General features: G+C 45.9%; 1 protein-coding gene across 12 annotated transcripts in view; it reads right to left on the bottom strand.

Annotated features, from left to right (window-relative positions):
• Positions 1-2899: 2899 nt before the first annotated feature.
• Positions 2900-24188, bottom strand: part of LOC140393091 (heparan sulfate glucosamine 3-O-sulfotransferase 1-like) — a 219469-nt gene continuing 198180 nt past the window's right edge. For 5 of the 12 annotated variants that reach the window (XM_072479115.1, XM_072479125.1, XM_072479120.1 and 2 more), the window contains exon 2: positions 2900-4744. In XM_072479115.1, the coding sequence (XP_072335216.1) occupies positions 3661-4605 (945 nt within the window). In that variant the 5' untranslated portion in view covers positions 4606-4744 and the 3' untranslated portion in view covers positions 2900-3660. Of the gene's footprint in view, positions 4745-8549; positions 8628-14979; positions 15058-24188 lie in introns of all 12 variants that reach the window. The other 7 variants (XM_072479116.1, XM_072479128.1, XM_072479119.1 and 4 more) reach the window with 3 other exon arrangements.

Genomic DNA, 24188 nt, shown 5'->3' with positions numbered 1-24188 from the left:
GCTACATCCCACTGAGGTGTGTGTATCTATGCCGGTGGAGAGTGTGGGTGACCGATGTGATAGTTCTTTCTGAACCCTCTCATTGTCAGACATGCTTCGGGGTCTCGGAGAGCTGCTGGACTTGCTGGCAGATGGCTGGCTGGCCGTGGTTTGCTCTGACCTATAAAACACAAAAGGACAGTTTTAGTGAATGAGCTGAAGCTGATGCAGATTTCACAGCGCTCAGTACGAATTGCAGGATTGTGTGAAACGGTGGAGTGAGATCCGTACCAGGTTGTTCGGAGAGGTCAAGATCTGCGTCGCCACAGGAGCGATCCCTGTCCTTGATAGCGAGGTCTGCAGCAGCCTCCTGGAGCGTGTGTGAGGCCGATAATCTCTGCCGGTACTCCCCTGGTCTGGGTTCGCACTTGCGGTGTGCAGGTTTGTCCTGCATGGAGAGAAACAAAAGAGATGTGACCAGAGGGGATGGAGCAGGGGTTGGATGAAATGCAAGTCCCCAGTGTGTGTGTGATGTATGATGTACCCTTCCCTGACAGGACCGATATTGCAGTTTGAACAAGACAGATGGGATGGTGGTTGTGAAAGTCTTGTTGAGAGAATGTTGATACATGTCCCCCGTGACTGAATGTGTGAGATCCATGAACAGAGGAGTCGTTTGAATACATGATGTTATACTGAGAATTTGATAGTGGAGGGAGCTGAGAGAGGAATTACCCTGACGGAGCAATCATTCATCTGCTTCTTAGACTGTGTGACACTTCGTGGGCAAGTGGCAGCTGCTCTGACCTCCTGGGAAATGGCCTCCCAGGCCAGAGAGAGGGGAAGTTGGTGTGCTTCTTTGAGTCAGCCCTGGGGTAGAGCACATGTCAGAGGGCCTGCACTACCTGAATAAGGGCCTTGACAGTCCTGGCGCTGTAAGCTGGTGCCTCCTTATCTTAAGACAAAAGCCTTTGTCCTCTGGGTTGCTGAGATGCTGCACAGTCTGGTGAAGACAGGTGGGCTGGAGACAGAGATGAGAGTGTGCTGGACTGGTACTTAAATATGGCAGCAGGGATTTTGAATATGCAAACTGAGAGTGAGCAGATGAATCAGCTGCTGGACCACCAGGCAAACCGGAGGTCAACGCACCTGTGTGTAATTAATGAGGGTGGCATGGTGGCACAGTGGTTAGCATTGCTGCCTCACAGCGCCAGGGACCTGGGTTCAATTCCAGCCGGGTGACCATCTGCGTGGAGTGCACACATTCCCCCCGTGTCTGCATGGGTTTCCTCCGGGTGCTCCAGTTTCCTCCCACAGTGCAAAGATGTGCAGATTAGGTGGATTGGCCACGGTAAATTGCCCTTAGTGTCCAAATGTTAGGTGGGATTAAGGGGATAGGGCAGGGGAGTGGGCTGGGTGGGGTGCTCTTTCAGAGGGTCAGTGCAGACTCGATGGGTCGAATGGTCTCCTTCTGCACTCTAGGTGTTCTTTGATGCTAAGTGCCAAAATTGGCATGGGATCCGGGGGGGGGGGGGGGGGGGGGGGGGGTGCTGCCAGCGCTGCCCGCAATCTCGCTTAGTCTCAGAATGGGAGAATTCCACCCGTGGAGGTTACTATTGAACTAAATAAGATTTTACACAAACACAGTACCAATTTAGTTAACAAGCCAATGATTAACATTTGCAAAGTGCTGAGATAAAAGAAAGGCATCAAGTACAGCCTAAGCAAACAATTGAAATGTGTGCACAGAAAGACGTGTGACCAGTGAGAATTTCTACAGCACTCCTGTTGGTCTTGTAATGTGGAGAGAAACTGAGAATTATTCACAGGTTTGAACTGGTATTTTGCGTCTATAATACATTTGGTGAAGGCTACAGTGATTCATCAGGAGAATAGATATGAATTCAGCTGTCAGGCAACCTACAGAGTGCTTGAAAGTTGAGAAGATGAATGAGTTGCAATACATGATTACAACTGACACAAGATAAAACCATTGGAGCAAATTTATGTGCCGTTCACTCTTTAAACCAAAGGGACTATTGTGTCAAAATTATAAAGGATTGAATTTCTTCATCTTCCAAGGATTGACGTTAATTAGGAGAGATTTTATGGATGTGCTTTGTGTGTTTTAATTTCACTTTATAGTTATAAATATTCTATACATTTATACTAAACTTTGTCGTAAGTCCCATTTTGCTAAGGCTTGTTGATGGAAGCATATACCGTATGGAAAGCTGCAAAATAAGTAGAAAGGTTTAGCCCATAATGAAATTACTGTGAACTTACCATCAAAGTTAAATCCCTGCTAAATATTGTGAAGCATTTATATTATATAATACACTTAGTGTCAGAGCAGTGAATAGATTCAGAAAGTGCTAATCACATTTTAATGATTAAAAATATTCATATATTGTTCATTGATTTTTTTTTTTTGAAAAGTGGTTTTAATGATGAGCTTGGCTTAAATCTGGGTTAATATGTTTATCTAACTCCTGTACAGTTTTTCAATTTTATTCTTCTGCGCTATAATAATAATCTTTATTATCACAAGTAGGCTACATTCACACTGTAATGAAGTTACTGTGAAAAGCCCCTGGTCACCACATTTCAGCGCCTGTTCGGGTACACTGAGGGAGAATTCAGAAAATCCAATTCACCTAACAAGCACCTCTTTCGGGACTTGTGGGAGGAAACCGCACCCAGCGGAAACCCATGCAAACACAGGGAGAACATGCAGACTCCTCATAGACAGTGACCCAAGCGGGAATCGAACCCAGGTCCCTGGCACTGTGAAGCAACAGTGCTACCCACTAGGCTACCACAAAGACTAAACCTGAAATGTGTCTACAACACTTAGCTTACTTGTGTCCTGAGTATCAGGAGTAAGCAGCAAATATGAAAATGAATTTTGAAACAAATGTGAAAAAATATCATATTTAATTTCTATATAAATAGCACATGGACAGCAGAGAACAAGATAAACATTGCAGCTTTATGTTCCTTAAAAGCAAGTATGAGTCATAAGATCACAAATCATCATCAATTTCTTTATCTAACAGTTTACAATATGTAGTGTATAGAATATAGGAACGTACAGTCCATTTGTCACTTTCTGCCCTGAAATATTACATTTGAATTTAAATAACCACATGCATTTTCAAGCATGCAAAACATATTTATTTGAGAAGGTTAGTAATTGGCATATATACATTCTATTTAAGACGGTTATGTGGCTTTAGGTCATCTGGTTAGGCAAGCAACAATCAGCAGAACAAAACAGCTACTAGCCCATTAAACAAAGAATAATTGACACGCGTTGTCAATACTTCTCATCTAAATTCATACCATGTGTACCAGAAGTGTCACTACATTTGAAATATACTGTTAATTATGTTTTCCTTCTCTCATCGCTGCACACAATTTTTTAAAAATGAGCAGCAATGCTAGATTTACCAACTCCAATAAGCCAATTGCTGATATTGTGTGTAAAGGTGTCCAGAACTGTGTGGACATGTACTGTTCCACTCCCCTTCTGCAATTGCAATCCACAAGCATACATATATATCCTGGTTGAATTTATTTGTGAATTAAAAAGGATGACTTTACAAAATCACAAAAAACAGTTTTGATTGGTTGATTCAGCTAGGATTAAAGCAAACACACAAAGGTCCCGAAAAAGCTTTAATGCCAGTTAAAGGATTGCTTGACCAAGCTGAAAAATCTTTCATTGTGTTCTCTAAAGTAAGCATGTAGCTCCTTCAGTACAGTACTATTCACAACTGGATGAGGGCGGCCTTTCGATTCGTGTAAACATCTTTCTTTGCCATCGCTTCGAAGACAGTAGAAACCCTTGGTTTGATTAAAATAGAAATTTGAAGTCATTATCCGAGCAGGAATGTTAAGAAATCTTTCCACTTTCTGTAACTCTTCCAGAGGGTTCCTTATAAGAGTACCGCCATCCACAATGTGTATTTGGTCCAGTGGAAAGTACCGTAGCCAGTTATTCATGTGAATGTCATACAGACTTCTCTGAATGGCTTTGTATTTAGTATTTAGTACTCCATTTTTAATGACCATTTCTTCGATGGGTTGGACCGGCTTGTGGTTTTCCAATCGGTTGTAGTATACCTGGGTGTAGTCTGATATCACTCGCTCTGTAGGATCTCTGAGAATTAACAGTAATTTGGTAGAACTGTTCATTTCATGGATCCTTTCTGGTGTCTTAATGGAAGTGAAATAACCTGGAGTTTTCTCAATAGTGGTTTGGTGTGTGTAAGAGGAAGGCATCAGCTTCCTGTACCATTCTAAGCCTTTTGCATAGTTCTCATCCCAGTCAAAGAAGTGGACTTCAGTGGCAGCAACCACAATATCAGGGTGAATGTCCAACATCTCCAACAGAGCCCTGGTCCCTCCTTTTCGCACACCAATTATGATGGTCTGTGGAATCATTTGGTTGGTAATGGAAGATGACGACTGTGGCAAGTTATATTCTGTTTCATTGCCGTTTAATCCACCATGGTATCTCAATGACTGAAGCAGTATTCCTTCTCTCTGCTGAGAACTCCCCGAATACACCCTTTCTGTTTGGGCTACCAAAAGGAGAGCCCCCAACAGTAAGCAGGCCATGGGGAGAAGCTGTGCTCAGTAAGCAGTAAAGTCAGAAGTATATTGTTACCACTTAAATGCCAGTCAACACACTCAGTTGAAATGATGTAAGTAGCTACACACAAAGTGCAATTTGGAAAGTTGCCTTGATCTGCATCTGCTGAAGACAAAATCAACAGAATGAGTGACATTCAACCAAATTGTAAAGCACTTTAAACACAAAATGACTTTCTTCGGAATCACTTTTACTACACATCATTTTGAGCATCACATTTGGATATTTTACACATTTTAGTCCATCAGAGTATATTTCTTTGCCTCATCTAAAACAATCAGTACACAATATTTATTAAAATTGCCGTCAGATTTTAATACCTCTTTAAGCAGACAGGGATTCATTGAGGTTTTAAAACGTCTCTGCTGCAAGGATATTTTGATGTTTGAGAGACCACTCAGAAACCACCAATTTGCATTCAGAATAGATGCAAATCTTACATATAAAGACTTGTGTGCAGATTCAAATACCAAATTTCTAGCGTACTTATATTTGTTAATGGAAGAAATGAAGCACCCTTTGAGGACTTTTGAACATGTCAAAATACATCACATCCATTTTTATGAATAATATTTGGCCTCTCTCTGGATTACTATATAAAACTAAAACACACCATTGTACCAGATCTTAAATCTTATTGGGTCAGGTTTATAAGTCCTTGATGTTAGATACAATGCTGCAACATGAATGCACAACGTTATCCAGATAGCTTTTGACTATCAACCATTTATAGGTCATTTACATACTGAATGGCTAAGATATAATGGAGAACAGTTGGACACCTCCAGATACTTCTCAAAATTCACATTAAAATTTTCGACCATAAGTTATATCAGCCTTACCAAGAGATGGAGCTACTGGTAAATGAATCATGGCAATACTGTGTCATGAATCGTTGAGCTAAGGGTGTTAAGAGGTTACAAAGGGAACTCAAAATTTCAGGCCCTGTTAAAAGCACGGGGTCAATTTGTAAAAATGCAAATCCAAGGTTGGAATATCTCATAAATCCTGAGATTTGTTGACCAGAGGCCAAATTAATTTGAGCGAGACTGCTCGCTTTGTATAGTCTCAGCGTTCTGAACTGTTTTATCTTGAATTCACTTGACATTTCCTTCCATAAATTTTCTTTAATGCTAGAGTCAGAGGTCTACAGCACAGAAAAGTCCTTTGGTCCCTCATGTCTGTGCCGGTCAAAAACAACCACCAAAAACTATTCTAATCCCAGTTTCTTATCACTTGGCCTATAGCCTTGTATGTCTTGGCATTGCAAATGCACATCTAAATACTTCTGAGGGTCTCTGCCTCCACCACCCTTTCAGGCAGTGAGTTCCAGACTCCCACCACCCCCAGGGTGAAAAGGTTTTCCCTCACATCCCCTCTAAACCTTCTGCCCCTTGCCTTAAATCTATGCCCCCGGGGTCATTGATCCCTCCACCAATGGGAAGTAATTCTTCCTGTCTACTCTATCTATGCCCCTTATAATTTTATACATCTCAATCATGTCCCCCCCTTCTCAGTCTCCTCTGCTCCAAGGAAAACAACCCCAGTCTATCCAATCTCTCTTCACAACTGAAATTCTCCAGCCCAGGTGGGATTTTTATCAACATGATAAAATCCAGTTTCATTATGTCCTACGGCACTGAGGAGTAAAGCACCTTGCATAAAAGATCATTATTTTGGCAAGATATTAGCCTAGATTTCAAGTCCAAGAAGGCGACATGGAGGTATTGGATTACATTGCGGTAAGGGGAAAAGCATGGGTTGACTTTTAGAGATACAGAGTTAATAATTTAATAATCTACATCCTGATAGATCTCCTCGTTTAATTTTAATAATCTTTATTGTCACAAGTAGGCTTACATTAACACTGCAATGAAGTTACTGTGAAAAGTCCCTAGTCGCCACATTCCAGCGCCTGTTCCGGCGCCTCTGCACCCTTTCCAGTGCTATCACACCCGTCCTATAGTGTGGATTCCAGAACTGCACACAGCACTCTAGTTAATCTAACCAATGTTTTTCACAGCAACTTCATTGCGGTGTGACACTATTAAAGATTAAATTAACTAATTTTATGCAGTTCCAGCGTAACCTCCCTGCTCTTAAACTCTCTGCTTCAGCTAATAAAGGCAAGTGTTCCATTTGCCTTCTTAACACTGTATCCACCTGCCCTCCTACTTTAAAGGACCGGTGTACATGAACACCCAGGTCCCTCTGATCCTCAATGCTTCCCTGGGTCCTGCCATTCATCATGTATTCCCTTGCCTTGTTTGCCTGCCAAACATATCACTTCACACTTGAATTGAAATCCATTTGTCACTGATCACCCCATTTGACCACTCTGTTTATATCCTTCTGCAAACTTATTTACCATCCCACCAATTTTCATATGACCTGCAAACTTACTGATCACCCTTCCTACATTTCTGCCTAAATCATTTATATCAACCACAAACAGCAAGGGCTCCAACACTGATACCTGCAGGACCCCACTGGACACAGGCATCCAGTCAGAAAAACACTCTTCGACCATGACCCTCTTCTTCCTGCCGCTCAGCCAATTTTGGATCCAATTTGTCAAACTTCCTTGGATCCCATGAGCTGTTTCCTTTGCTATCAGTCTCCCATGTGGGACCTTATAAAAAACCTTGCTGAAGTCCAAATGGATTACGTCAAATGCATTGCTCTCATCTACATACCTGGTCATCTCTTCGAAAAATTCAGTCAAGTTGGTCAGACATGACCTCCCTTAACAAAACCAAGCTGACTGCTTGTGATTAATTCCGGTCTCTCCAAGTGCAGATTAATTCTGTCTCAGAATTTCTTCCAATGGTTTCCCCACCACTGAGGGTAGATGGACTGGCCTGTTTAGAACTTTGATTTCCGACCCATCCTTGTCCTTTTCCAGAACAATCTTGAATCTAACGGAGTTATGATCGCTGTCTGCAAAATATTCCCCAACTGATACTTCGACCACTTCCCCAGCTTTTTTACCTAAAATTAAGTCCATGCCCGTCCCCTCTCTTGTAGAACCTTCTACTTAGTGGCTTAAAAAGTTCTCCTGGAATTCCGTTCACTCTAAACCTTTCGCACTATGACTACTCCAGTTAATGTTGGGGAAGTTGAATTCCCCCACTATCACCACCCTATTACTTTTACACCTTCTCTGAAATTTGCCTACATATCTGCTCTTCAATTTCCCTCAGACTGTTAAGGGGCCTATAGAACACTCCCGGTAATGTGATTGCTCCTATTTGGTTTTTACGTTCTATCCATAGGGCTTCATTTGAAGAGCCTTCTAAGATGTCATCCCTCCTTACTACTGTATTTGATTTCCTGATCAGAATTGTGACACCCCCTCATCTCTAACCTCTTTCCATATCTTATCTGAAGATCCTGGGCTAGATTCTCTGCCCCGCCACACCACATTTCAGCCCCGACGGCGGGATTCTCCGTTGTGCTAGCCGGTCAATGGGGTTTTCCATTGAAGGGCAGTCCCATGCCGTCGGGAAACCCCTGGGCGCCGGCAAAAACGAGAATCCCGCCGGCGGAGATTCCCGCCCCCTATATCCTGGAATATTGAGCTGCCAATCCTGATCCTCTCTCAATCATGCCTCAATGACAGCAATTACATCATACCCCATGTTTTAATTTACGCCCTCAACTCATCTACCTTGTTCGTCAGGCTCCTCGCTTTAATATAAATACCATCCAATCTTGCCAAACGCCAGTGTTATTTAACTGCTATAGAACTTCTATGCCTTCCTAACTCACTTGCTGTCTTTTCTATTTTTGGCTATACATCTCTTTACCAGATAAAGTCCTCAGTACCAGGGATAAGGTGAAGAATTTGGAGAAGTTGGAGTTAATTTTCTTAGAGCAGTGAAAGTTAAGAAGAGATGGAGGTGATTACCATTAGGTGAATGAGGAGGAACAGCTTCCACTGGCATGACGGATCAGCAACCCCAGGACTTGGTGAGTGGCAAAATAACTAGAGGCAACATGAGGAAACATTACAGATGCAAACATAATTCTCAAAAGGGAATTGGATACATAATTGATGGAGAAAATAATTTCAGAACAATGGAGGATGAGCTAGCGAGGGGAATAATTGGATTACACAACCAAAGGTCCATCACAGGCTTAACGTGCTGAGTGGCTGCCTTTTGCGTTTCCGTGGGTCTGATTTTATCTCTCTGCAAGTGGACAGGTTTTGAGTGGGTGAAAATCAGGACCAATGATTCCATTACAAAAATACTTCCGGCAGGGAATGGGAGGCCAGAGCCTGGTGTCCTTCCCTGAACCAGGGAACCACCCCCATCACTCTCCCTCTCCCCTCCCATCCACAGGTCCTGTGCAATGTGAAGAGGACTGAAATCTTCTGAACTGGGCCCTTGAACCTTTTCCTCATCTTTTCACCCGAGAAGTGGGTATCCCCAAGGGAATAGTTCCAGGAAATTTCCTTGATTAGAGTGATGTGCAATGAGGTCACAAATGTCTCTTGACAAGATTGACTCGCCATTTCCTGGCGAGATCTATTGGACTCTTGCTTTGAAATAAGTAAGCTGTCAGTTCACTCCTAGCTGATGTCAATTTAGATGTCTCTCTGAATAGCAATGCGGCATCTACCATAACCTGTCAAATGTTCACATCACTGCACTGGAAGGCCCTCCCAGTTTGAGCATTTTGCATCCTGTTTTAACAAACCAAATAAGTGTTCGGTACATTTGTGTACCTCGTTGTGAATGTATTCAGTTGATATTTGTGATAAAATAGGTTCATGTATCATGTTGGAATTCCTTGTGATGTGTGCCTTGTAAAAGACCTGAACATAGCTGCCAGATTTCTAAATACTTTCTGTCCCCTTCATCTAATTGCTTCATTGTAGAGCAGATCTGTGCGCATCCTGCTGTAAATTTGTGCCTTCCAGCTTATACAACTGACCGACAGCATCCATGCTGATCAGACCAGAGCTCATTGGGGTGGCCCGTCTTTCAAAGCTGAAGAGCCTGAACATAAATTGTATGTAAACAAAAAAAAAATTAGTTTCTGCCATTGGCTCTATGGGGATGGGGATCATTGGTTTCCAGTGACGCGAGAGCTATACATCTTCAGTCAACGGCAGTCCATCAATGGAAAAGCACTTCCAATTTCCTAGCCAGCGGCTCACATTCCCAGACTCGGGGAGTTCCAGCCAAGCTTCAAGTCACACCCCCTGCTGTTTGCAGTTGAGCTGCTCTGCATAATTCCCCATAATTCACATCACTGAAGCAGGATCGGGGGAGGGGAAATAAGTTTTACTTCACGTTGGCAGGAAGATTGATGCTTGCAACAAAAACATTCAGTGCACTCACAAGGCATAGCCTTCATCCAGCCTTGCACTCACACTGCACAAAAAAATCTGCTGTTTCTGAGTTGTCTTCCATTATCCATCTGCCAAATATTATTTGGATTATTCTCAATAAAATTTATTATGACACAATCTTATTTTAACTGCAGACATTGAATCCACCATCTTTAGCTTCCTCTTCAGCTACTCCCCTTGTTGTCACTTTACCTTTTCACAGGAAGTCATTTCCCAACATCTCAGAGCCTTTCTGCACCTGTTTCTCGGTGCTGTCCACGCAACACCTGTCATTTCACAGGTCATCAACAGCCAGTGCTAGATCAGACCAACACTGGCTTAGCGAAGCAAAAAGCAGAGTTACACTCCAGATAATTTTCAGACAAGGGAAAAGACTGCATATTTGGGAACACGAGAGCCACCCGAACCACGTGAGTCATGGATTGGCTCTCTAACAGAAAATGCATTGTATATATCTTCAATTATTCCATTTCTCTTCATCAAAATGTTTCAACATTTATTGAATTTATACTTATGCAACATAATACATTGAATTTGCAGTATAGAAACAGGCAATATGGCCCAATTGCTCTATACCAGTGTTAATGTTCCACACATGCCTCATTCCACCTTAACTCATCTATCAGCACATTCTTCAATTCATTTTCCTCCGCATGCAATTAAATAGCTTCCCCTTAAAAGCATCTAAGCTACATGCAGGAGGAGGCCCAGTGTCACAGCAGTAACATCCCTACCTCTGGGCTCAAAGCTATGGGTTCAAGTTCCACTCCAGGACTTGATGGCCATAAAAGGTTCATAACGTGGCCGAACAGGTTGATTATCAGCCTGTAAATCTTTCCGATCTGCCAGAAGACAGGCAGTAAGAGCGGGAAAGTTTCCTGCTCAGCCCTATTGCAAAAGGCAATGGCAAACCGCTGCATGATTTTGCCAAGCATAATTGTGGACCAATCACATGGCAGTCCATGGTTAACCATGCCCTCTTAGGACATGGTACCTGAAGTAGGAGGAGGAAGATGCTCTCTGCAATATTAAATGAAAACCATTTAAGTCCATAAATGCTCAGTTTAGAATTAAAGTGACATTTGGGAATGATATTGGAAAACTCAATTCCTGACCCGCTTATTCTTGAAGATATGGGGCGGGATTCTCCGCAATCGGCGCGATGTCCGCCGACCGGCGCCAAAAATGGTGCGAATCCGGTCCGGCATCGCGCTGCCCCAAAGGTGCGGAATTCTCCGTATCTTGAGGGGCCGAGCCCTCACCTTGAGGGGCTACACCCACGCCGGACTGATTTCCGCCCCGCCAGCTGGCGGGAAAGGCCTTTGGTGCCCCGCCAGCTGGCGCAGAAATGACTTTGCCGTGGGGCGCATGCGTGGGAGCGTTAGCCGATGCTCACGGCATCTGCACGCATGCGCAGTGGAGGGGGTCTCTTCCGCCTCCGCCATAGTGGAGACCATAGCGAAGGCGGAAGGAAAAGAGTGCCCCCACGGCACAGGCCCGCCCGCGGATCGGTGGGCCCCAATCGCGGGCCAGGCCACCGTGGGGGCACCCCCCGGGGCCAGATCGCCCCGCACCCCCCACCAGGACCCCGGAGCCAGCCTGCGCCGCCTTGTCCCGCTGGTAAGAGAGGTGGTTTGATTCTCGCCGGCGGGACAGGCATTCCAGCAGCGGGACTTCGGCCCATCGCGGGCTGGAGAATCGCCGGGGGGGGGCCCGCCAACCGGCGCGGCGTGATTCCCACCCCCGCCGAATATCCGGTGCCGGAGAATTCGGCAACCGGCGGGGACGGGATTCACGCCAGCCCCCGGCGATTCTGCGTCCTGGCGGGGGGTCAGAGAATTCCGCCCACGATCTCTCACAATTCCTTTTTGCGGATAAATTTTATAAAATAATATATGTTCAGGTAGGTGCTTTCGCAATGAATTAGTGGATGGGTGGCATAAACTAACGGATAGGAACATAATTAGGCTCAATAAGAATAACAACGGGCTGGATTCTCCGTCCCGCCGCGTCAGGAGAGCCTGGCCACTAGAGGTGGGAACATCGAGGGGTCAATCTGGTGACAGAATTAAGTTTCAGGCAGGCACATGGCAAACAACACTCAATCATGCTGACTTGATGCCAACAGCAAGTGCAATGTGATCATGTGCATAATGATAATGTCAACCTTTTTTACCTGAATGTGCTCATTCATATCTTTTATTCCCACTAGGGCATCAGACATCCTGCAGGTGGTGGTCTGACTAGCTGACAATGGCAACTCCTCAGTACAGGTCACTCCCACTTAGGATGCATCAAAGAACTCACGAAGATTGGGGACCAGCTCAGGTACTTGCGCCTTGCTGGGACCAGTATGGCAGATGGCTTGGTTTTCACCTGGTGACCCACATATCACCAGTGAGCATGAGGAGATGGTGGAGACAGGGGCAGCATTTGCATCAAAGACCAAAGGACATTTCAAGCTCTGCACAACTGGATGCAGATGTTGTACCTCGTGCCATTGACAAACAGGACACCTCTGGAGCAGTAGCTAGAAATGTGAGATTCACTGGTAGTAGGTATAGATGCACTGTGCGTGCGTGTAGAGTGTAGAATGCATCTTAAGCATGAGTGGCATCATGTTTCATGTTTTTGCAATGATATATTTGTCCATGCAGCATCAATTATAACAAGTAAGTGCGTGTAAGGGTCCACCAATGCCTTGCACACTCTAAATCCCAACCTTTAAACATGATCTGCAGAAAAGTGCTCTCCAGTTCATTGCAAGCAGGAAGTGGCTGTGCTATCGTAATGACAGTGAAAGGGGATCTGGAAGTGAGGATTTGGGTGGAAACGCTTCCACTTCTCTAATTTTCTCCTCGCCCCCAGATAACACCCTAGATGCTACCTCATGACTCAATGAATGGGTCTGTCTTTGCCCATGTGCCGCTCAATCGTTCGTTGGTGGGGCCCTCACAGGATCCAAAATCCAGGAGATGTTGGCCAAGGGCATCTGAGTAGTCACTGCAGAGATCTGAGCAGCCTGCTGCTATCACCGCTGAAGTCATTGGAGTTACACCACGTAGAAAAAGGAAGAATCAAGATCTGTCGTTGCACAAGGATATGTACATGGACATGCTAGAATGCTTAAATATCTGTTTATTTGTAAGCTTCATGAATATTATTTTGCACCACTTTCCTGCATTGACTGTGCAAACTGGCAACTATTTTCAGTGTGATGATGACTGTAAGATGTGCAAGCAATGTGGGTCTATGAAGGGAAGTATAGGTTGTTTGCACATCTTCTTTGGGTTAACGGCTTTGCAGATGGGGTTGTGGAATCGTGGCTTTTGAATGCTGTTGTTAGATCGGTACACAAGTTGGATCAGTGCACTGGTTAGATCAGTGCATTGGTGGAATCTAAGTGACTCTCACAATAATGTGACATCCCATGGAGCAAAGTGGGCCACTGGTGATACATGGTCTTCAACAGCTTCCACTGCCTTCTTCCCCTCTTTCTGCTCTGCATCATAAGAAGACACTCTGAACCTTGCGCTTTCTTCCTTCTGCAGATCCAAAATCTTGAAGCAAGGATCATTCTTGAGATCCTGGCTAGTGTACTGAAGGGGGCCTTAGATTTGTTGTTAGGATTACGGATAAGACCCCAACATTTGTTAGGATACTGAACGACAACCCCAAACAATGTTTCAATCTGTAAAATGTGAGGAAAGGATACTTCACCCCAGGATGATGGCTCTGACCATCTATTATGCAAAAACAAAGTTTAATTTAAACACAGAATTAACCACATTAACATCAAAGAAATAGCTTTACAATTATCAGCTGATTCAGGATGGTTGGTGCAGTGGCAAAGACCACAAAATAGCTTTAACTTAAACAAAGCTATAACTTTATTGACACTACTAATTTAGATTTGACACATACTCCTAAATAATACATAGTTGATAATTAACATATAATCTACTGTCACCCACAACTAATCTCTACACTATTATAAACTATGATCTGCTGTTACTCACACTATCTTTCCTTCAGTCTATGCTCTAGCTAACTACTTCACTTCTCTCCCCACAAGGCTTAGCATCAATGGCTTATATACTTATAACTCTAGCACCCTCTAGTGGCTGAACTAGGCATTTAATTAACCCTTACAGTTCTTACATTTATGATAATACCACAGGCACTTGAAGCCTTTCTTCAGCATTCCAATGATTCCATACATGCCTGGTGGTCATATAACATTCACTATATCACCCCTGAACTTTATTCCTCAGGTTTCCAAGGGATGTCATCAGCCATGTTTAAGTGGATATCACTGGTCTCCGAGCAGCCAGCCAGTAACATTGCTTTCAAATGTGATGGGGTCAGTGATGGTGGACTGTTGCAGGATGAAAACACCATGGAGATGCCCTGGGAATCTTCGCACAACCGTATAAAGATATGTTTGTGGTTGCACACCAGTTGTACTTTGGTAGAGTGGAAGCCCTTGCTCTTCATAAACAATCTTCGGTGATCTATAGGTGCAGTCTGTGATACCCTATCCCAGTGGGAAGCCAATTGGAGCCGCAAACCTGAAAATCCATTCATTCTGATCGATATCATCACAGGCGGGATTCATATTCCCGGCCCTGAAAAAGAAACTATCAGTCCCTCGTCTTATACATTTGTATGTTATTGACTGTGAGTCCTACACGACTCCAGCTACGCCTTGGATGGACCCAGAGGCTAAAAAGGTGCAGGGTGGTAGTGCCATTGACAATAGCTGGTATCGCTGGAAAATTAGTGACCACCAAGTACAGATGGGAGCAGCTTTTGCTTCCTCAGCAGGTTGCCTATGAAGCAATGCCCTGGGCTTCCTGAGACATAAGGTCTGATATCTCCTGTCATACCAAGAAGCTCATCCTGTGTCTGTAAACCCTTGGTACCAGGTAGGGCCTCCTGCATCTCTCTGCTGATCTCCTCTCTCCTGTACACTCACCAGCCTGTGAGCAGCAGGTTATTGATGCCGCTGGGTCGTGCTGCTCCGGCTGCTACTACTGCTCTTTATGGGCATCATCTGAGGACCAAAATAGCACAGTATAATCAACACCCTTACAGAGCAGAGAGATCAAAGCGCGAAACTTCAAATCAGATATCAGGACCTTAAAAATGTAGATGACACCTTGGAAAACATGTAAAATCACCTCCAAATTGTGTCAAGTCACCTTAGAAGTACTGTGAACAAACCTTTTCACACAAGCAGGTGAGAAAGCAGCTGTGAATGCTCAGTTCTTATTAACATATTTCCCTGGCTTCAGATACCTCAGATACCTTCTCGCTTTGCTTTCACTGGCAAATTCCATCAAGCCTGTGATGTCCGCGGAGCCAAAATTAAACCACAAAACTCATATCAATATTGCTGTAATTGAGCAATTAACATTCTGAAATTGACCTCTCCCGAGGCCGCCGCACACAACCATAGCTGGACACGCTGTGGTTGAATGCAGAAAGGGATGGTTTGGATTTTGCTTCCAGACTTGTTTCAAGGATATCAAACCCACCTGCTCACCCACGTCAAAAGTCCTCCAATGTTTCCATGATGGCACAAAACAGCAATGGATAATTGAAAAGGAATTTATGTTTAATAAACAAGCCATCAGTTCGCCGTACGCCACATAACCAGAGCCCTGGTTTATGAGCTACTATCCAGAAAAGCAGTTGCTGCAAGAAGCAACATTCAAACATTTGTCTTGAAAGGAAATTAGGTTAATTTGCAAATAAATGGAAAAAGGTAAGAAGCAAATCAATATTCTTCCCATGACTGAAAAATAAGAAAAATGAACATTCAGAAATGTAAAGGGTGGAAAAAAAGAATTTGAATTGGAAACATGTTCGGCATTGTTTGATGAAGCTGTAGGAATTAACACATTTGTAATTTTGATCCAACAAGCAATGCTTCAATGTAGAAGAATCGATTAAAATCCTCTTAATGGACTCGACTGCCAAATGTTGCATTCACATGCTGAATGTTTCTGAACAGAAATAGGAAACATAAACCCCTGAAAATGTATTACTTCATTATAGTTTATCCATGCAGATCTACCTCCTGACATTTAGAATGAGAAACGGTCTGTAGTTGATAAATATGTAACTGGCACAGACTACAGAGAAACTAACCAATTATGTCCTGTATTTAAATCTGTCAGTCCATACGTACATCAACAATAGTGGTGCTTTTCTGATTTGACACGGAACTAAGACCCTTTGAACTTGTGCCTGTGTTCTCGCAGAAATATAGCTTATGCTATCAGAGACAGAATTAGCGTCAAGTAATAATTGCATTTGTATTAAACACAAACAAACTTTAAAGCATCAGCATATTTATGGGACTCATTTGTTACATTTGTATTGCAGGCCAATTAACCATATGCAGAGTTTAGCACTGCAATAAAACCCAGCGGTGGGATTCTCTGTCGGCTGTCGCCGAGATCGGGAAAAGCGATTGGGCGGAGCATAGGTCGTGAAGACAAAATCGCGGTGGGCTCTGGACGCACGGCAGAATGCCATTCTCCGGTGCCTGGACAGCAGCATCAATGCTTTCTACTCTGCACATACAGTAAATGCCGTTTGCATACCATTAGTGGGCTTGACCCGGTATTCACTGGGGCCTCAGCGATGCTCCACCTCCATGGGGGGAATTACATCATGAAACAGGCTTATGAGGGAGAGCGAGGAAGTAGGACATTCAGAGGCGTGACCATTGGCTGCTGGTCCTGCATGCAGCAGGGCTGACGGGGCTGACCAGAGGATGGGCTGTGGGGTTGGGGTGACCCCCCACGAGACAGGGATGTCCAGGCATGGACCGCCATTGTTGCGGCCTGCAAAGCAACCACCTTGCTGCACACTCCACTGATGGCCCACCATGGCCTATGATTGTGCAGACCCCTCCCTCCAACCCACCAACTCGTGGGCAGCACGGTAGCACAGTGGTTAGCACGGCCAATTCACAGCTCCAGGGCCCCAGGTTCGATTCCTGGCTTGGGTCACTGTGCGGAGTTTACACGTTCTCCCCATGTCTGCCTGGGTTTCCTTCGGGTGCCCCGCTTTCCTCCCACAGTTCAAAGATCTGCGGGTTAGGTGGATTGGCCATGCTAAATTGCCCTTAGTGTCCTAAAAAAACGTTAGCTGGGGTTACTGGATTTTGGGGATAGGGTGGGGGTGTGGGCTTGAGTAGGGTGCTCTTTCCAAGGGCCAATGCAGATTTGATGGGCCGAATGGCCTCCTTCTGCACAGTACATTCTATGGTTCTATGAACTCCCCCCACCCCTAAACTAGATGCCTAAACTAGCACACGCCCACAGTAGCCCCAACAGGAGGACCCCGGATGGGGGCCACGGAGTATACCGCTGACATGGGTAGCGCCAACCAATTGTACCACTGGCAGCAGGGATGTGCATCAGGGCTAGAGGTCCCGACGATGCTGGGCACCAATGGGGCCAGGGGTGTGGAGGGCAGAGTGCCGGGATAACTGTTTGGATTTTGTTTATTGTCACGTGTACCGATGCACAGTGAAAAATATTTTTCAGCGAGCAGCTCAACAGATCATTATGTACATGAAAATCAAAGAAAATACATAATAGGGCAACTCAAGGTTCACAATGTAACTACATAAACACGGACATCGGGCGAAGCATACAGGGGTGTAGTGTTAATGAGGTCAGTCCATAAGAGAGTCATTTAGGAGCCTGGTAACAGCGGGGAAGAAGCTGTTTTTGAGCTGTTTTAACGCTGTTTTGGGTCATGGACGGGGATGGGGGAGTTGGGGGGGGGGGGCATGCGGGGGTAGGTGCTGCGTGCAGGCTAGGGAAACCGTGTAGCCCAGTGGATCTGGTTGGGCACAGGAGTACACATCTTGCAAACATGTCTGCCTTTCTTCCTCTGCAGCCAAGAGACGTCAGAATTCAACCAGGAATGGTGGTCTTCATCCTAGTCACCACAGCCCTGGGGGATACACTGAGGCTGTACAACCTGAAGCTGCTCGACAATGACCCTGCTGCAGCGTAGCCTGCCCCAGAGGAACAGGGGGCAACCTGTGAGGATTGGGAGCTGGTCGCCCAACAGGCCAAGGAGGAGGTGGGAAGGAGACGCCGTTTCAGGCCTTGTGTTTACCAGCAGCGCCTGTCATTCGAGGGCCTGCTGGACCGGGCCAGTCGTCAAACACTCCAGCTGAGCAGGGGGACAATGCGACATACCTGCCAGATTATGGCGCACCTGGCATCACGGGGTATGGGGGAGAACACCCGCTCCCGGTGGCCGTCAAGGTGACCGTCGCCCTGAACGTTTACACCATCGGGTCTTTCCTGGTGTCGGGTGGGGACCTGTCTGAAATCTCACAGGTGCATCCACTCGATTATATCCATGCCCTATATGCCCGCTATACAGTTCCGGCATCTCCCCTGTGGGAGTCCCTAGTGTGGGACCCATCGCCACCTCCTCCCCCGGGCTACTCCATGGGACGGGGGTATGAAAGGAGGTAACCCCTGAGGCTCCCCCACCACCGGGCTCTGTCATTGCTGGAGACCTGTTCCCATCACGACCAGGGTCTCAATGCTCATGGCAAAGGACCAGAGAGAGTGGACCACCTCCCTCTGGGATTGTGCCACATCACCCTGTGACTGTGCCACCACCTTCTGGGTCAGTACCACAACACCTAGTGACTGCGCCGCCTCCTTCTGGATCTGTACCTCAGCCAGCACCCAGGCAATTCTGCCGACGCTCCTCAGCCATGGCCCACTGTGACTAGGCCAGGCTCTGGTGTGTCGCGGCAATGACCAGGTGGCCTTGGTACATGCCCTGTGACAGGGCAGCCCTGTCCTAGGGCCTTGTCCACCGCCCACACAGGGTGCCCTAGATCTTGGGCATCTTGACCCATGATGCGGTGCCACCCTTGCGGTATTGGCCTGGTCGACACTCATGGTCGGCAACACCTCCTGCTCCTGCAGGCAGTTGGATTCCTCCAACTGCACCTGCAGGTGCTGGATGGTAGCCAACAACCCCTCGTAGTTCCTGGCTCTGCGACTGCATCTCCACTACTAGATGGAAGCCTGGAACTCATCCTGACGGCAGTTAGCCCCTGGGGTCAGGCTGCCCTCCTACCGTCGGCCCCCTCGGGGGTTCCTACCTCCACTTGCCGTGCTGCTGCACATGTGTGGTGTGCACCGGATAGTTCTCTAGAAGCCTCTCCACTAACATTCCCTCTGGAATGGTGGAGTGTGTTGAGACAGCTGAAATGGGCAGTCAGTGTCGGCCCCGGTCTGGTGCTCAGAGGGTGTCTCAGCTGCGGGTCGAGGGCTCCTGTCTTCCTCCGTATCCTCTGGTGGTGGTAGAGGGAGGGTGTGGGGGTGGTGGTGGGTGTGGCGGCACACGTGCCATGGGAACCGCAACTCAGATGGGGTCTCACTTGCTCACCCGATGCCAGCCTCGGTGATTGCCCTCGGTGTTCAGATCCAGTGCCCCCTGCCCTGCTGTGGGCATGTCCAGTGGTCGCCCACCGGTCTTTTCCCTCTACTGGTGGTTGTGGGCCGCCTTCTACTGGGAGCCGGGGGAAACAGAAAATGTACAGTGTTAGACAGTCAGATGCATGCAGCACAGGGGGTGGGTAGCCGGTGGCGTTCGTGGCCAGGGCACCAGGCCATGGCGGCCAGTATGGTGCTGGGAGCTGGTGCAGGGTGGAGGTCTGGTTGCACTCTAGATATGGGGGTTGGTGCCAGGGGCACAGTGTTGCCTACTCACCCTGGCAGCCGGAGGTGGTCGAGCAGTTTTTTACAGCACTGCTGGCCGATCCTGGCAGTGTTGACCACAGTGCTCATGGCCTCTCCCACCTGCGCCCAGGCCCGGTGCACAGCGGCAGGTTGCAACTTCCTTCCCACCCCAGGGTACAGGGTGGCTCGCTTCGCTTCCACTGCATGCAGCATGGTCTCCAGTTCAGCATCTGTGAATCGTGGTTCCACTCCCCGTGCTGCCATCTTATGGTTGGGATGAATGTGTGTGGGGAATGGAGTGCTCATATGCGGCTGTAGCTTGTCAGCCCCTCGAGTTTTAATCCTGACTCTGGCGAATCGGATACCGCTTTCCATTGGAATCTATCGTGTTCCACATGATGCCGGTACCAGCCCATTACCAGTTGATGAATTGCTCTGGGAATGGTGCCAATTTTGCTGTAGAACACCACCGATTCAGTCCCGGCGTCAATACTTAGTTTCTGAAATGGAGAATCCCGGCATGGGTGTTTCAGCTGCGTTGTGACATAAGAACATAAGAACTAGGAGCAGGAGTAGGCCATCTGGCCCCGCGAGCCTTTTCCGCCATTCAATGAGATCATGGCTGATCTTTGTGGATTCAGCTCCACTCTCCGGCCCGTACACCATATCCCCGAATCCCTTTATTCTTTAGAAAGGTATCTATCTTTTTCTTAAAAATGCTTAAAGAAGGAGCCTCAACTGCTTCACTGGGCAAGGAATTCCAGAGATTCACAACCCTTTGGGTGAAGAAGTTCCTCCTAAACTCGGTCCTAAATCTACTTCCCCTTATTTTGAGGCTATGCCCCCTAGTTCTGCTTTCCCCGACCAGTGGAAACAACCTGCCCGCATCTATCCTATCTATTCCTTCATAATTTTATATGTTTCAATAAGATCCCCCCCGCATCCTTCTAAACTCCAATGAGTACAGTCCCAGTCTACTCAACCTCTCGTCATAATCTAATCCCCTCAACTCTGGGATCAACCTAGTGAATCTCCTCTGCACTCCCTCCACTGTCAATATGTCCTTTCTCAGGTAAGGAGACAAAAACTGAACACAATACTCCAGATGTGGCCTCACCAACACCTTATACAATTGCAGCATAACCTCCCTAGTCTTGATCTCCATCCCTCTAGCAATGAACGACAAAACTCGATTAGCCTTCTTAATCACCTGTTGCACCTGCACACCAACTTTCTGCGACTCGTGCACCAGCACACCCAGGTCCCTCTGCACAGCAGCATGTTTTAACATCTTACCGTTTAAATAATAATCCATTCTGCTGTTTGTGGTGATGTGCATCACTGTAAATACATGTAAGCTAGACAGACACTAGAGGGAGCACCAGAAACATCACACACACTAAAGATGCATGGCAATGAGGGTAAAGTGGTAGCATGGGTAGAGGATTGGTTAACTAACAGAAAGCAGAGAGTGGGGGTAAATGGGTGTTTCATTTACCAACCAATAGATAAGTTAGATGGGAGGTGACCAATGGACATTCACGATACACAAGGAGGTGACACAACCACAGGGGGGCATTACACCAACCCATACATAAAGGACACCACACAGATGATCACCCCTTTCGGCCAGAGGAGACAGTCAGTGAGGAGAGGCACAGGGTTGATTCATTATCACACCCACCACGTGGAAGATAGCAGCTGGTTAGTCAGTTTAGGTAGCTACAATAGGATTCGCAGTAGTGTTGAACTCAAGTTGTAAAGGTGTACTTCCTTTAAATAAATGAGTTGAAGTTATTTACACGTCTCGAACTTCCTTGACAAATGCAACACAAGGAAGCCGCTTACGTTACAAAGGAAACATAACAAAACACTGTTGTTCCTCCCAAAATGGATAGCCTCACACTTGGCAACATTGAATTCCATCTGCCAGACCCTAGCCCATTCACCTAACCTATCCAAATCCTTCTGCAGACTTCCGGTATCCTCTGCACTTTTTGCTTTACCACTCATCTTAGTGTCACCTGCAAACTTTGCCACATTGCACTTGGTCCCCAACTCCAAATCATCAATGTAAATTGTGAACAATTGCGGGCCCAACACTGATCCTTGAGGGACCCCACTAGTTACAGGTTGCCAACCAGAGAAACACCCATTTACCCCCACTCTCTGCTTTCTGTTAGTTAACCAATCCTCTACCCATGCTACCACTTTACCCTCAATGCCATGCATCTTTAGTTTATGCAGCAACCTTTTGTGTGGCACTTTGTCAAAAGCTTTCTGGAAATCCAGATATACCACATCCATTGGCTCCCCGTTATCTACTGCACTGGTAACGTCCTCAAAAAATTCTACCAAATTAGTCAGACACGACCTACCCTTTATGAACCCATGCTGCGTCTGCCCAATGGGACAATTTCCCTCCAGGTGCCCCGCTATTTCCTCCTTAATGATAGATTCCAGCATTTTCCCTACAACCGAAGTTAAGCTTACCGGCCTATAATTACCCGCTTTCTGCCGACCTCCTTTTTTAAACAGTGGCGTCACGTTTGCTACTTTCCAATCCTCTGGGACCACCCCAGAGTCTAGTGAATTTTGATAAATTATCACTAGTCCGTTTACAATTTCCCTAGCCATCTCTTTTAACACTCTGGGATGCATCCCATCAGGAAGGTCCTCACCTATCATATCTTCCACTGTGAAGACTGACCCAAAAAACATGTTCAGCTCCTCAGCCATTTCCCCGTCTCCTATTATTAAATCTCCCTTCTCATCTTCCAAAGGACCAATATTTACCTTAGCCACTCTTTTTTGTCTTATATATTTGTACAAGCTTTTACTATCTGCTTTTTTGTTCTGAGCAAGTTTACTTTCATAGTCTACCTTACTCTTCTTTATAGCTTTTTTAGTAGCTTTCTGTTGTCCCCTAAAGACTTCCCAGTCCTCTAGTCTCCCACTAATTTTTGCCACTTTGTATGTTTTTTCCTTCAATTTGATACTCTCCCTCACCTCCTTAGATATCCACGGTCGATTTCTCCCCTTTCTACCGTCTTTCTTTTTTGTCGGTATGAACCTTCCCTGAACACTGTGAAAGATCGCTCGGAAGGTTCTCCACTGTTCCTCAACTGCTTCACCATGAAGTCTTTGCTCCCAGTCTACCTTAGCTAGTTCTTCTCTCAGCCCATTGTAATCACCTTTGTTTAAGCACAAAACACTAGTGTTTGATTTTACCTTGTCATCCTCCATTTTAAATTCCACCATATTGTGGTCGCTCCTTCCAAGAGGATCCCGAACTATGAAATCATTAATCAATCCTGCCTCATTACACAGGACCAGATCTAGGACCGCTTGTTCCCTTGTAGGTTCCATTACATACTGTTCCAGGAAATTATCCCGGACACATTCTATAAACTCCTCCTCAAGGCTGCCTTTACCAACCTGGTTAAACCAATCGACATGCAGATTAAAATCTCCCATGATAACCGCTATACCATTTCTACATGCATCCATTATTTCTTTGCTTATTGCCTGCCCTACCATCCTGTTACTATTTGGTGGCCTATAGACTACTCCTATCAGTGACCATTTCGCCTTACTATTCCTGATTTCCACCCAAATTGATTCAACCTTGTCCTCCATAGCACCAATATCATCCCTTACTATAACCCGGATGCCATCCTTAAACAACAAAGCTACACCACCGCCCTTACCGTCCATTCTATCCTTTCGTATAGTCTGATACCCGTGGATATTTAACTCCCGGTCGTGACCATCTTTTAACCATGTTTCAGTAATGGCCACTAAATCATAGTCATTCACGATGATTTGCGCCATCAACTCATTCACCTTATTCCGTATACTACGAGCATTCAGGTAAAGTACACTTCTGCTGTTTTTTATGTCTTTGTTATGAATCCTACTCTCCTTTGTGTCGTGTCTGGTCTTGCATCTGGCCTCTTGTCTTTCACCCTTGTTGGATGCACTATGAACCATCTTCCTCCACTGCTTTCTATTCTATGCTGCACTCACTGCCTATCCCATCGAAAGGCTAGTCCACATTCTCATATTATCCATCCATGCCATCTTCAGTCTTCCTTGTGCATGTTTTCCAGGTGTTTTTCCTTGCGTTACCTCTTCTTTCCCCAAATATTTCCCTCCTGTTGACATCACATGTCTAACATGCGTTTTCAATCATCCCATGCATGTATTTTGTTTACCAGGTGTGGGTGTCGCTGGCTAGATGAGCATTTATTGTCCATCCCTAATTGCCCTTGGAAAGGTGGCGGTGAACTACGCTCTTGAACCGCGTTAGTTCATATGGTGTAGCACACTCACAGTGCTGTTAAGGAAGGGAGTTCCAGGGGTTTTACTCAGTGACAATGAAGGAATGGCGATGTAGTTCCAAGTCAGGATGAAGGAACGGCGATATAGTTCCATGTCAGGATGA

The sequence above is a fragment of the Scyliorhinus torazame genome, chromosome 16, assembly GCF_047496885.1.
Source record: "Scyliorhinus torazame isolate Kashiwa2021f chromosome 16, sScyTor2.1, whole genome shotgun sequence".
Lineage (NCBI taxonomy): Eukaryota > Metazoa > Chordata > Chondrichthyes > Carcharhiniformes > Scyliorhinidae > Scyliorhinus > Scyliorhinus torazame.
The sequence above is the reverse complement of the archived record's forward strand: the minus strand, read 5'-3'. Positions and strand labels throughout refer to the sequence as shown.